General features: G+C 60.7%; 1 protein-coding gene across 1 annotated transcript; it reads right to left on the bottom strand.

Annotated features, from left to right (window-relative positions):
* Positions 1 to 219: 219 nt before the first annotated feature.
* On the bottom strand, positions 220 to 582 carry LOC129150501 (60S ribosomal protein L31-like). The gene has a single exon (XM_054722205.1). It carries the CDS (start codon positions 580 to 582, stop codon positions 220 to 222), a length of 363 nt encoding a protein of 120 aa, XP_054578180.1.
* Positions 583 to 14,931: the final 14,349 nt, after the last annotated feature.

The raw sequence follows: 14,931 nt of genomic DNA, 5'->3' as shown, positions 1-14,931 counted from the left end.
ATTTTTTTTTATATATATTTTATTGATTTTTTACAGAGAGGAAGGGAGAGAGAGAGTTAGAAACATCAGTGAGAGAGAGAGAGAGAAACATTGATCAGCTGCCTCCTGCACACTTCCTACTGGGGATGTGCCCGCAACCAAGGTACATGCCCTTGACCGGAATCGAACCTGGGACCCTTCAGTCCGCAGGCCGAGGCTCTACCCACTGAGCCAAACTGGTCAGGGCATGGTCTGTAGATTTTTGAAAGTGGTGACAGGCACATAGGTGACCAAGGCAGACAGCCTGTTTGGTGAATCTTCATCCTCACTACGTTTTCTAGACAAACGTACCCGGATACGAGATGGGACAGTCCTTATTCCTCTGGCCCAGACAGCTTTGTTGAGCCTGGTGTCCATACGCACGTCCGGAGTCCCCATCCCCTTCATGGCGAATTTCCGGGCCTCCTTGAGTGCCCGAGGGGCAGGCCTCTTGAACCCCACGCCGTGGGTGCGCTTGTGGATGCTGATGGTGAGCTCCCTGGGCACCACCGCGCTGAGGGCGGAGCGGCCCTTCTCCTCGCCACCCTTCTTTGCGGGAGCCATCGTGCCCGGCAAGTTGGAAAGAAAGAGCCGAAAGCCTGTTTTCTTAAAGAAATAAAACAGCCAAAGCAATAGCAAGCTGTCCAGAATACATGCCAAGAGCTTTAGTTTTGGGGTATCGCATGTAAGAAAGTTTAGGACACGTGGGTTGCTGTCTGAATCAGGACTTAGGGAGCACGAAGTACCAGGATCGGGAACGGCCGCCTGAGCAGCCACGACGTCTGGATCTAGAGCGGACAGCGCGCACGTGCGCTCCTACGGGGGCCTCGGAAGCGTTCGACCGGGAGCCGCGTTCGTGTCGCCTCCTTAAGCCACAGGTGACACCCCGTTCAGTCTGATAAAGATGTCTCTCCGCGGTTAGATTTAAAATAGTGCGCCCCCACTTTACCAAAGGAATGTAGTGAGTAGGTTTTTAAAGCTAATCCTTCAAGACCTATACTGAAAAACAGAACCTTACCTCGTCTACCTTACAACTCCTCCAAGGTCATTTTCAACCATTTTAGCTGTCTTCTCCCTTTGATTTATCTTCACGGATCTAAATAACCTACTTTATGTTAACATTTACTGGTTTTTAAGTTTTAATTATCACCTATTAGCTTTTAAATATAAACTATGAAAAGTTAGCTCTCCTCACCTCTCCCTTCATCCCAACACACAACTCCTCTCTTCCCTTAACGCTTTGCTTGGTCCCGTTTTTATTAAATCAAATAGTCAACCTTCATTCACACCCTCACGCATGTCATTACCATCAAAGGCTGGGCCACCTGGTGAACTGTGCCTGCACTCCTTCCTTCCCCCGACCCTCTGCCCTCCCGGGGCCTCGGTGACCACGGTGACCACGGCTCGCTCTCTACATGTGCATGTTCACTCCCCCGCCCCCCAGGCATAAACCTCCCCCTCTCCCATGCACCCCAACACTCCCAGGTTGGTTCCTGCGCCTTCCTCCCGGAGACCTGCCCTGGAGCCTGCGGCCTCCCGCCCCACGCCGGTGGTCCCCAGGCCGCTGCCCACCTGCTGCCGTGCGCTCCTTCCCCCCTCCCCCCCCATCAGCTCCAGCCTCTTTCCCGGGGCGAATCCCCTGTCCCCTAAGTCCCAGGCCATCCTCGCTCTCGGGTTTCTCCCTCATTTGGAAGAAGCGCCTCTTCCAATGTCCCCCTGAGGCAGAGCACACACCTGCCCTGTGACCCTCTCCTGACATCAGGTCAAACCTGCCACTCCCGGGCCTGGCCCTGCCCACGGCTCCCAGAGCCCCCCCCCCCCCCCCCCCCGCCCCCGGGTAGGAATCGGGAGCAGGAAGCCCGCGTCCCCCCTCTCAAGAAGAGGTCCGGCCCACCAGCAGGATGGGCTCCGGGCCCTGCTCAGTTCTAACGGGGCAGGGGCGGCAGAGGCGCCTGGCAACCCCACGGCAAGAACCGGCTCTCCAGCACAGCACCCTCTCCTCTCCTCTCCTCTCCTCTCCTCTCCTCTCCTCTCCTCTCCTCTCCTCTCCTCTCCTCTCCAGCACAGCACCCTGTCCTCTCCTCTCCTCTCCTCTCCTCTCCTCTCCTCTCCTCTCCTCTCCTCTCCTCTCCTCTCCTCTCCTCTCCTCTCCTCTCCTCTCCTCTCCGGCACAGCACCCTCTCCTCTCCTCTCCTCTCCTCTCCTCTCCTCTCCTCTCCTCTCCTCTCCTCTCCTCTCCTCTCCGGCACAGCACCCTCTCCTCACTCGGCAAAACAGCGTCTGCATGAAACTGCCTTTGAAACACCTACGGTGGTTTCTATTTTGCTGAATAGACACACATTGATATTCCACCTGAAACCGTGAGTAGACCACGCCCAGGAAATCAATGCCCAAATAGGGGAATCTAGGGTCTATGAAACAGCATGATTGGGGTCAACACGTCGATGCCAGTGAGATCTCCAAATCACTTTGCTGAATTTTATTTTTTTAAATATATTTTTATTGATTTCAGAGCGAGGAAGGGAGAGGGAGAGAGAGACAGAAACATCCATGATGAGAGAGAATCATGAATCTGCTGCCTCCTGCACACCCCTCACTGGGGATCGAGCTCACAACCCGGGCGGGCATGTGCCCTGACCAGGAATTCAACCATGACCTCCTGGTTCATAGGTCGACGCTCAACCACTGAGCCCCGCCGGCCGGGCATGAATTTTATTTTTTAATGCCTGACCCTCGTCTCCCCTCGCAGGTGCAACACATAACAAGTCTTAACTACCAATGCCTCCCCCTTCCCAGGGCTCATCCGGACACAGTGAGGCTGTGCCTTCGGGGTCTGTCCCGGGGTCTGTCCCGGGGTCTGTCCCGGGCTGCTCTCCTCACCCCCAGGCCCCTGGCTAACCCTGCGCCCGCTGATGCCAAGCCAGCTCCCTCTGGCGCCTCGTCCAAAGCTGAGTGCTTTAGGCCCCGGAGTGTGAGCACTCGGCCAGGCTGTGGGGACGGGGTCTGAGCACTCGGCCAGGCCGTGGGGACGGGGACTGAGCACTCGGCCAGGCCGTGGGGACGGGGACTGAGCACTCGGCCAGGCCGTGGGGACGGGGTCTGAGCACTCGGCCAGGCCGTGGGGACGGGGACTGAGCACTCGGCCAGGCCGTGGGGACGGGGTCTGAGCACTCGGCCAGGCCGTGGGGACGGGGTCTGAGCACTCGGCCAGGCCGTGGGGACGGGGTCTGAGCACTCGGCCAGGCCGTGGGGACGGGGCGGAGGACAGGGTCCGGGAAGCCAGTCCGTGCGTATGGGAACTGGTCTCCTCCCAGCTCTGGGCCTCATCTAAGTGGGGGGCGCCCAGAGGCCCCTGAAAGGCAAGCCTCTGAACACCAGGCTGGGCTGAGCCTAGGTCCGTGGCTCTTCCAGAACTTTCCCAGCACAGACATCACCACGGAGACTCCGGAGCTCCTGTGGCAGCGCTCTCCCTGGGCTCCCAGAGCCGGTGACTGAGTGTGCATCCTCTGTCGGTGTCCAGGGGAAGAGTTCTGAAAACCCCATGTTCATATCTTGCTTGCACGTGTGCTAGAACCCTCTCTCGTTCCCGGGAAAACGCGCGTGGCGCGTCACAGGGCATTTCCTGCAACACCGGCGTTCGGGGCCTGTTTCCATGTCGGGCAGGGGCGCCAGGAGCCAGGCCCGGCGGGGCCGCAGGGCGAGAGCAGCAGGCTGGCTGCGGGGACTGGAACCGCACTGTGGGTCCCGGTCCCTCACACATCGAGTGCCACCTGCAGTGTCAGCCGTGGGCGACCTTCTCCGTGCAGTCAATCCTGCGCTGGGATGACAATGCCAGCGTCACACCAGGCCTCGATGGACAGGGCTCTGTGGTCATGGGGGAGAGGACGGACCAGGTAAGGGCCGTGCAGAGTGGAAAGCGCACCCGGGCTCCCACGGCCAGAGCTGGTCCCGGCCGCTGAGCGGGGACAGTGTCCCGGGAGCCGGCACGTGGCTACAACTCCAAGGATCAGCAGGACTTGCGGCGGATAAAGGAGAGTGTGCTGTGTGCAGGCGGGGCCCCTGGGGTTGAGGTGAGGGCGCAGGAGCTAGAGATTGGGGACAGCGGGCAGCCAAGGGCTGGAGGCCCTGAGCCGGGGAGATGAGAGAGAGATTGAGGGAGGGGGAAAGGCGGCTCATTAGACATGGGGCCAGAGGTTACACAAGGAATTTCAGAGAAGTGGCCATGCAAATTACCCCACAACAATCTAACAGAGACCAGACAAGCCAGAAACACGCCCAGCAGCCGGAGGCGTCGCAGAGGGCACAGGTCCTGGCGGAAGGGTCTGTGGGCTCTGGGCACCTTGGAGCCCAGGCCATCATTTTTGTGCACAAATAACCAGGAATCACAAAAACGGGTTCGGGTACAAGCACGCTTTCAGAAAGCAAGGAAAAAACTCAGCCATTGTAGGACAGCTTCACCCAAAATGACTAAAGGAGAGACAGAGTTAAGATTGAGACGTTACGTTTTAATTTTCTTCTTCATAATTTTGGCATTTCCCCAATTTCCTGTGATGCACGTATTTAAATATACATATTTGTTATGCATGTTTGATACACAAAAAAGCACATATAAGATATGTGGGCCACCAATGAAGGCTTCTCTCCTTAACCCACCCCTGGTCCATCCCCATCACACCAAACAGAACAACTGTTCCAGGTTTCATCTCATTTCCTTTAATGTTTATCACGTGGGCACATGCGCGTGCACACACACACACACGTATGCAGCTCTACTTTTTCACCACTGTTTTCTATCTCATTATTTTCTTCTCTTACCTTGATTTCCCTTTTTCTTACTCAGGGCTTATTCTGCGGTTCTTTTTCTAGTTCTCTGTCCCAAGTACCCAACGTGGAAGTTTTGGGTGTACCATTTACTTGCGCTCAGAAACACATATCACACTTAAAGGGGAAGATTTGGTTTTTAATTTAACATTTCTATTACTTGCAAAATCTGTCTTTCCATTGTAACTCGTCACTTGGGGTTTTGACTCTCTGAAGCACTATTTTTCAGGTTACACACGTTGTAGCTCACATGTCATCGTATCCTATATAATAAAAGCCTAATACGCAAATTGTCCCCTGGACCAGAAGTTCCACCAGGAGTTTGACCGCTCGCTATGAAGTGCGCTGTCTACCAGGGAGCGGCACAGATCATGGCGGGCACGGAATATGGTGGACGTCAGTGACACGGCGCTGGCAGTGGGTGGCAGTGAAGGCGCTGCCGGTCCCAATGGCCCCGACGAAAGCGGGACTGTGGCAGGATGGTGGAGCAGGTGAGCGGGCGGCGCCAGGCCAAGGCGGGTGTGAGTGAGGCCTGATCGTCCCGCCAATCACCCCACAGATAGCGACTGGCAGCAGTGAGGGGAGGGGCAGGGCCACCTCCTGGCTCCTAGGCGCTGAGGGAACCGGGTGGGGGCCCAATGACTCAGGCAGAAAGGGGGTGCATGGGGCACAGGTGCTGCCCAGGACCCAGAGGTCACCTGGGACCTGCCCTTCCATGCCAGGCACTCACACTTCGATCACTGGCCAGGCCTAGAAACTGCACCCGTGCACGAATTTCATGCACCGGGCCTCTAGTTTATACATAATTCTGAGTCTTTCCTGGCCATCTGTTTGATCCAGTCACTGTAGCAAGTAGCTAAACGTACTTTCCTAACCAAGACAAAATACAGCGTAATGACTAACCAAGGCAGCTAGCCGTCAAGGGAAGATCTCACAAGTTCCTTTTCTATGAAGCAAGTGAACTATAGTAACTTAGTAAATGTTTATCCGAAAACGGACACATGAGTGTACTTGGGGTTCCTTCGGTCACTGAAAAGTCAGGCTCTCCTGACGTGTGAGGAAACAGTGCTAATTCCCAATTAATCCTTAAAAAAATATATTGGAAAGTAATCAGATTAAATGAACCATTTGTTTTTATTTATTCAAACCAGATGATGATGATGATGATGATGATGATGATGATAAAAATCTGGTACTAATTACGTGAAAATGGGCCGTAGAATAACTTATCTTCTTTTTCTGGCATTCTCTTAAGAAACCACGGTCCTAGTGTTTCAGAGGGGACGGCACTCTCGCTCGGCTATGTTGCAACCTAACCGGGTCCAGGAGATTACGCAAGACAAGAGCCCTCCTCCCTGACATCGGCAATGGTAACCAGGGAGCCTGGCCAACAGTGTGCAATGGCCAGCTTTGATGAGCTGAACTGGTCAGCATGCTGACGGCTGGCCATGGGGTCAGAGCCACAGGGACGCACTGCAGGGTGGTCTGCGGCTGTGAGAGTGAGATCTGGTCAGAACGGGGTCAGACGGGCAGCGGCAAGAGCAAAGTAAGAGAAATGCACCGGTGGGGGGGGGCCCCAAACTCTGCTCCACCTACAGGCCTGTGGGGAACCCCAACACCGTGACACCCTTTGGGGATCAATCAAAATCCACACAGCCTGCCTTTGGCTCTCACGGCGTCCAAGGCTGGAGGCTGTGCTCTCCTTGGAGAAAGACACTGTAAACGAAACATCTGGAAGGACGCGGATAGTCATTTCCGATTGACTTAGGTCCTGGGAAGCCTAGAAGACACACAGCCGGGCCAGTGCTTAAAGCTCACTCAGACGTGGCAGATGGGCCCACGGCAGCAGCTCCGGGCTGGCATTCTGAGTCCTGGTTGGGGCCGCGCCCGTGGGCTTCCCACCGCCTGGATGCCCGCCTGCCCACCCTCCACCCGGCCCGGCTCATCCTTTCCCAGGGGGACCGAGCAAGTCGACATCCTCTCTTCCCAACCATCGTCTTCAACTGGGATGGAACCCCTGGAGGACTTGACCTCGGCTTCTAGGTCACGTCCATCCTGGAGGGCCAACACACTTTCCTTTAAAATGACCAACGCCCCCCCCCTCCCGGCCCGAATAAAGTAAATAAAATAAAGAGACCAAGCCCTGAACATCCCCACACTGAGGCCCGCCGTCCGCCCTGCACATCTGTTTCCGATCGGAGCCTGTTCGCCGCGGGGCTGAGCCGCCCGGACGGAGCACGCCCAGGAGTCGTGTTGAACACTTAGCAGAACACCTTGTAAACTTGATTGGGAACGCGTGTGCCTTCTCCCTGGCGCGATCCCTCCGCCTTGCTCCCTCTGAGCCCCATCTCGGACCCTTTTACAGCCTCGCCTTATTCCAGCGACTGTGACTTCTGTTCCACAACACCGAGGTCGTTCCCGGCCCCGGCGCCCCCCGCATCGAGGCGCCTTGTCCTGGGGGCAGCGCGGGGGGCGCCGGACAGGCCTCGTTCTCTGATCCCGTGTTCGGTCCCGAGCGGTGGTATCTGGTGTTCCTTCGAGAATGGAAGCGTGGGGGGGGCTTCTCGGGTTTTCAGCGTGGCTTGTTCCCAGGTCCCCGCCCACAGCAACCCTTCTGGGAATCTTAATTTTTTTTTCAGCCAACTGCACACGAGAGACTAAAACCGGGCGCCTGGGGTGCACCCGAGAGGGTCCCAGGGCTCTGGCGGCAGGGAGAGCGGAGGCGCTGGGAGCATAACCGTTTTCAAGACACTTGACCCACAAGCCAGGTGTGGACGGGGACCAAGATCAGGCCACGGAAGCCCGGCCTCCCACGGCTCAACCAGCAAGCGTTCACAGCGCCTCGGTGACGAAGCAAAGACGGCGCGACTCAGGCTGACGACGGGGACCGGGATCCTGGAGCGGGAAAGACGTTCTTCCACCAGCGGAGGGCTGGGCCCCCAGGGACTGCGGAGGGTGGTCCGTGGGCACCGCGTTGGGGCCCACACGCCAGCAGTCGATGGGGGCCCTTCACCCCACGGTGGCGGCCCTGTGTCCCAGCACACCACTCCCTCCCGGTGGAGAGCCCCACTGCCACACACACACACATACACACACACACACACACACGCATACACACATGCACACGCACACACACACACACGCACGCACGCTCATGCACGCTCACGCGCGCACACACACACGCAGACACGCACACACACGGCACCAGGACCCCAGAAGCTGCCTCTGTCCCTCTGCTCAGGGGCCCTTCAGCCATCCACGCTTCAGGCCCCCCGGGCCCCCGGGCAGGTCCCTCTGCTCCCAGACCCTCACGTTGGTTTGGGAGGGTCAGCATCCCACCAACCAGAGCACAGACAGCTGGTTGACCCCTCATATCCACTCACCTGCCTCCTCAGGAATGGAGCCCCAGTCCCGCTTCCTCCAGGTGTGCTGGCCAGGGAGGTGCACACCCTGCAATCGGGGCGTGTCCTAAAGGGGGTGCACGCCTCGTCCCCACCCGCCTGGCCTCCTGCATGCGGGTCATGTGACGGGCAGGCCCCAACAGCCACTGGGACCTGGGGAGGGACTCCCTGCGGCCCGGCAACGAGACAGCGCCCCTGGGCCAGGCTCTAGGCACCCCCACTGGTCGGGGGCGGGGGGGCGGGCATCCTCCAACCCCTTGACTGCGAGGAAGAAACGTGTGTCCTGCGTGAGCCCCGCTGTTCTGAGGCACGCACCCCACGGTCCTTCCAACAGCACCAGATCCGCCCGCAGTGCTTCCTGCAAACACCTGAGGCCTCGCCCACACCCGCGCACCTGGTCCCTCGCGGGGCTGCCGAGCAGCACGGGGGCCGCGCGTTTTGTTGTTTTTAATGATGAGCCCTCGTTGTCTAACGGTCCAGTGGTCGGCAAACTCATTAGTCAACAGAGCCAAATATCAACAGGACAACGACTGAAATTTCTTCTGAGAGCCAAATTTTTTAAACTTAAACTTCTTCTAACGCCACTTCTTCAACATAGACTCGCCCAGGCCGTGGTATTTTGTGGAAGAGCCACACTCAAGGGGCCAAAGAGCCGCCTGTGGCTCGTGAGCCGCAGTTTGCCGACCACGGAGCTAGAGCACTAGAGGGGCGTGAAAATCAGAGAGGGGGCCTGGAGGGCCTTAACGAGCACTTCCTTTCCCGGCTCACGTGAGAGTGACTCACAGAACGTCCCCTCGTTGCCTGGATGGAGGTGGCCACGGAGATTGCCGCTGCTCAGCCTCCAGGCACAGCCAGGGGCCGGCCCTGGCCGAGCGCTGCCCAGGCCTCCCGGGCCAGCAGGGGGCAGGGCGAGTGAGCTGGCCCAGGAAGCTGCCTGCGGTAGAAGCTGTGGGACCTCCATGCCCCTGTGGGTGAGCTGGCGATGCTGGTCCCTCCACACTGGCTTGCCTGAGGCTCCGTGAAGCTCACGGACCGCAGTCCCTCGTGGCGTTCCTGGCACAGAGCAAGCCCTGGGCGAAGTGAGCTGTGACTGCTGCCGTCACTGTCCTCTTCCCAAGATCCAGGCCCCAGACGGACGAGGCAGAGACGCCAGCCACGTCTCCCCACGTGCGCTGCTGCTCCCTCCAGCACACCCTGTCTTTAACGAGCCCCAGCCACGCACTCTCCCCACCCGGGCCCCGCCGGGCCCCTCCACCCGTGTGCGAGAACAGAAGAGCCACGTACGGAACGTGGCACGCAGACAGGGGACCACGAAGCCATTCCCGGGGACATCCAGAGACTGCCGTGTGTCACTTCTAGAAAACGGCGGGACTTGGGAGGCCGGGACGCTGGCAATGGTGTCGGTGTTGGCACCGGGCGGAGAGGTTTCCGTTGCTCAGGGGTTACTGTCTCCTCCCAGCGGGCCAGCTGCCTATGGGCCGAGGCCCCTCGGGGTACGCCCGCTGTGCCCCAACAAGCACAGGGGTGCCTCGGCTTCCCGTCCTGGACAAGAGTCCGGAGAAAAAGAAGGAAGTCAGCCAAGCGGGGTGCCCCCTCGGGCCCGTCAGCCAGTAAAATGGGGACAGCCACCTATTCCCAACGAAGAGATAACGTGAGAGAAAGGCAAGTAGAACCTGGATGTTCCTGTCCCGAATGTGCAGGGCTGCCACCTTCTGGCAGGCCGCACGAATTGCACATTAAAATAACAACTAGCATTTCCTGTATCTAAGTCTTTTACACACATTATCATCGCATTCATTCTCCCAACGGGGCTATGAGACAGGTACTATTATTAACCTACTAGAGGCCTGGTGCACGAAATTCGTTCACTCGGGGGGTCCCTCAGCCCGGCCTGCACCCTCTCGCAGTCCAGGAGCCCTCGGGGAATGTCCGACTGATGGCTTAGGCCCGCTCCCAAGCCAGCAGTCAGACATCCTTAGTGCTGCTGCGGAGCCACTGCACTCGCCAGCCATGAGCCCGGCTCAGGGCTTCTGGCTGAGCAGCGCTCCCCCTGTGGGAGCACCAGGGGGCAGCTCCTGCGTTGAGTGTCTGCCCCCCCTGCCCCTCCCCCCCACCATGGTCAGTGTGTGTCATAGCGGCTGGCCATTCTGCCATTCAGTCAATTTGCATATTAGCCTTTTATTATATAGGATAGGCTGATGAGGAAACTGAGTCACCCTTCAGCAACAGGGGTCTTCTATGTGCCAGGCACCTCCCTATTAGTTCAGGCCCTCAGTTCCAACAAACCTCAAATGCAAACGAGTGGACAGGCAGCAGGTGGCTGAGGGGAGGACCCAGGTCTGGCTGCTCGGCCAGGTGGGAAGCACCTGGACCCACCTCGGTGCTGAGAAGGCCCTGGTGCCGGGCAGCTGAGTGGGTGAGGGCCCACGTGTGGGGGAATCCCCTCACCCATGGAGGCAGAGGACGCAGCTCTGAGCTCCATGCTGAGCCAGGACGCGCTGCTCCCAGCGGTGAGACGTGAGGGCTTTGAGGCCACGGTGGGGACCCTCCTTCCTTCTCCTCGGCTCACTGTGGAGCGCTCAGAGGTCAGGACCTCACTCCTAACGTGAGGACGGGCCTCGGGAAGAAGTAAGGACGTCTGTCTCAGAGCCCCGACCCCGGAAAACCCCCTGGAATTCCTCTCCATGCTTCCCCGCCCCACCCCGCCCCTGGGTCCCGTGACTCGCACCCGGGGCTCCGACCACGGGAACATGAGGACGCAGGTGCGGAGCCGGTCAGCGAGCAGAGCCGGTCAGCCAGCCAGGGGCTCAGCCTCTCCGCCCCTCGGGGCACGCGGACCCCTGCCGAGCGGGGGGCCCTGGGAGGTCCCTGCGACTGCACTCCACACCCATCCCCCCAACCCCGCCTGCTCCCCCAGGCAGCCCCCCCCCGCCCGCCGCCGCGCTTTCTAAGCCACAGCCCAGCCCACGAGAAGCCCCGGCCAGCGCGTCCCCTGGAAGCCGGCAGGAGGCGCTTGCCACGCTCCTGGGCCATGTGGCCGTCACCCTCACGGGGTGAGACAGGAGCAAGGGACCGCGCTGACGGGGTGACAGGGCCTCGCCGCACGCGGGGTCTCCCCTGGCCTGGCAGGTTCTCGGCTTGTCCACCCCGCCCCACCCCACCCCCCGTCTTCCTCCTTCCTAGACTCCACGTGTCCCGCCCCTTCCCCGTGCCACCCTCACCAGCCAACGGCCTTCCTCCTCCTTCGCTAACAGAGAAACTGCTCGGGCAGAAGCCGCATCCGCTCACCCAGGGCACTCAGACCCCAGGGCACTGCGTCCGCCGCCTCCACCTTCTCCCGCGTCACCCGCCAAAGCCCCTCCACCCTGCACCAGGCCCAGCCCCTCCTGCGCCCCGGCCCTCGCTCCCGGGGGCGTCATCTCGCCCGGACCCGCCCCCTCTGGTCCTTCCCCGTCCCCCGCTGTCCCTCACGCCCAGCTCGGCGTCCACACACGTGAACGCCCCTCCTTGTCTCTCGTTTCCCTTCGCCTCCCGCTGACCCGTCCTCGCCCTGGGGACTCGCGGCGGCTCCTCCCCGGGCCGGTCTGCTCTCTCGATCCCGTAGCGTCACACCAGCCCGGCAGGCAGCTGCCCTTCGGCCTCCCGCCCTTTCTTCTAACCTCCTTCCCCAGCAGCCCCGCCCCACGCCCTCCAGTCCTCTCTGCCCGCTCCCGGCCCGTCTCCCACACGGTTACGGCTTTAACTGCCAGTTACGGGGCCCAGTCCCAACCTGCAACTCCAGCCCAAAGCTCTCTTCTGAGCACAAGTCATACGTCCAACCGCCTGCCTGACATCCCTCCTCTCTCACAGGACACTCTTTTCTTTTTTTAAAATATATTTTATTGATTTTTACAGAGAGGAAGGGAGAGGGATAGAGAGTTAGAAACATCGATGAGAGAGAAACATCGATCAGCTGCCTCCTGCACACCCCCCACTGGGGACGTGCCCGCAACCGAAGTACATGCCCTTGACCGGAAGCTTCAGTCCGCAGGCCGACGCTCCATCCACTGAGCCAAACCGGTTAGGGCCACAGGATACTCTTTGGTGTTGTTGTTTTGTAATTTTTTTTAATCCGCTCCTGAGAACATGTGGGGGCTTTTTATTGATATTTTTTATAGAGAAAGGGGGAGAGAGAGAGAGAGAAACATGGATGTGAGAGAGAAACATCGATTGGTTGCGTCCTGCATGCGCCCCAACTGGGGATCGAACCCACAACCCGGGTGTGTGCCCTGACCGGGAACCGGTGCACAGGGACGTGCTCCACCCAACGGGGCCGCCCGCCCAGGCCTCACAGGCGGCTCTTCACAGCCTCAGCCTTAGCACGGCCGGCACAGAGCTCCGAGGGCGCCCACCTCTCCCGCCAACAGCTGCAACAGGTCTGCTCCTGCCCACGCGGTCCCATCTCACACAAGGGCCCCGCCCCCACGTGCCGGAGGCACAAGCCTTGTGCCCCCTTCTCCCAGCCCCATCTATGCACCCCGCATGCAGTTTGACCTCTGGAATCCACCCTGAACCCCACCCTTCTCCGCCTCGCTCCCCACAGGCATGCAAAGCCCTGGCTGCCACCTCGTCTCTGTCCCCTTCTGGGAGAGCTTCCCACTGGCCACCTCTTCGGTCGCCGTCCCCGGAAGCCACGCTCCTCGAGGCGCTGGCGCTGCGTGCAGGCGGGTCGGCCTCTGCGTGCGTGTCCGCGATGTGGCCGACGCCCAGGGAGCCCAGGAAGGAGCCCGCGTTCCCGCGGGACCGAGAGGCCCACCTTCCACGCGTCCTCCCGCACCAGGTCAGACTGCAGGGCCCACACACCAGGCCGTTCCTCATCCAACTCCGCCGCCCAGCCCTCCCCCAGCAGAGCCGGGCACAGCACACCGGGGCCTCACGCCCTGCCCCCGGCGGCTCCTTTAGGCTCGCTCGGTTTCCGGGCCGCGGTCGGTGCCATCGGGAGCCTCGCTGGACACTATGGGTTCAGGAGTCCGTGCTCTGCGCTGACAGGGGGTCGTTACAGGACATGGCCAACAGACTCGTCCCCGAGAAGCAGAGCAGAGCACTCACCCAAAGCAGAGAGGCAGCGAAAGGAACATGTTTTCCAGAAGGGCCAACAGCCCTGAAGTAAGTCCTTGTGGACGGCGTATGTTTCATGTGAACGCCATCGAGACTCGGGCTAATCTGCGTGAACGATGCGCTGTGAGAGGCAGCCCAGGAAGAGCCGACACAGAGCCCAGGAGGCGGGCGGATTTGGGCGGCAGGCGCTCCCGCTCTGAGCGCGGGAGGGGCCCGGGAGGGAGCGGCCTGGGGGACACTCGGGGGGCCAGGGGCCCGAGCCGGGAGAGGGGGGTCGAGGCCCGCCTGGGGGCGGCTTGGCTCTGTGGGGGTCTGGAGGAGGCCCCACGTGTCCGGCACAAGCCCGGGTGAGGCCGCACGCACCTGGGACCGGAAGGCCCAAATGTGGGAGCCCCGTCTCCTCCTCTTTAGAGCTCGGAGGGTCCGAGAGAAGGATGGCGCTCTGGGGAACGAGGGGATCTGGAGGGGCGCAGCCGGCCCCACCCTATTTGGGGGTGCCCAGGGCCACCTCCTTCCTTTCCTCCCTGTCTCTGCACCACCTGATTTGCTCGGATTCGTGTCCCCACCCGGCCAGACATCCCCGTGGGGTGTGACGGCAGGGCCGTTACCTAGCAACGATGGGCCTCGGTTTCCCTGTCCTGTCCCCCTCACGGATCCACCGTGAGCACTGAGGGGAGAAATCCCATGAAGACTCCCGGAGAGTAATAACCATTCAACGTCTACACTGAGGTTTTATTCCCCCCTCCCCTCTCTAAGATGCCCTTTGACCTCGTCCTTGTCCCGGCCTCAGGGGTCCATCGTGACGAGCCCCTGGGCACTGCCCTCAGCCAGCCTGGCGATCCGTCTGCCTGGCCGCTTACGCCCTGGACGTGAGCCCGCTGCCTCCCGAACCGTCCTGGCCCCGCCCCGCCCCGCTGTGCGGAAGCCGGGCGCCCAGAGCTGGAGACGGGCAGCTCACCGCCAACACGCCTCCCCAGGAAGCAGGCCCCCCTCCCGGAGGGTTTCTAGGTCACCTGCGGGCCCACACACCTGCATGCCCCCTGCCTCCCGAGTCCCCGCTGCAGCCGGCGGCCGCGGGGCACAGCCTGGGGCTCCCGGGCCGGTCACCGCTCAGCTGCGAGGGCCAGCGCCAGGGCTGCCCAGTCACCAGCACCACCCGAGTCCCTGCCAGAGCTGATGCCGTGGACCCGCCTCAGCAGGTCACGGGCGGGAGCCAGGCGACCAGGACCGGGCGAGTTTGGAAACAGCAATGCAAGCACTGCTCTCACCGGGGCTCATGCTCCAGGTCGGGGCTCCCCGAGGCTGGTTGGGGCTGTGGCTGGTGTGTGGCCGAGGGGGCAGGGCCTCCTGGGGGTGTCAAAGCAGAAACTACATGTCCCCCCCCCAACTGACCCCTGCCCGTCCCCCAGCAGGTGACGCTGGGCGTTCAAACACGGGAGGGAGCTCACTGTCCGCCCTCCAGCAAGTTCCAAGGTCCAGGCCAGGCCGTGTTGCAGATTCGTTCTGCAGAAATGAGTGGCCATGGCGAGTTCCAGGGACAGGCCGGCTCAGGCGGGGGAGCGGAGGGCGGGCAGCAGGGGCAGGGAGACCCATC

This window comes from Eptesicus fuscus, chromosome 10 (genome assembly GCF_027574615.1).
Source record: "Eptesicus fuscus isolate TK198812 chromosome 10, DD_ASM_mEF_20220401, whole genome shotgun sequence".
In the NCBI taxonomy this organism is placed as follows: Eukaryota; Metazoa; Chordata; class Mammalia; order Chiroptera; family Vespertilionidae; genus Eptesicus; species Eptesicus fuscus.
This window is presented reverse-complemented; position numbering and strand designations above follow the sequence as displayed.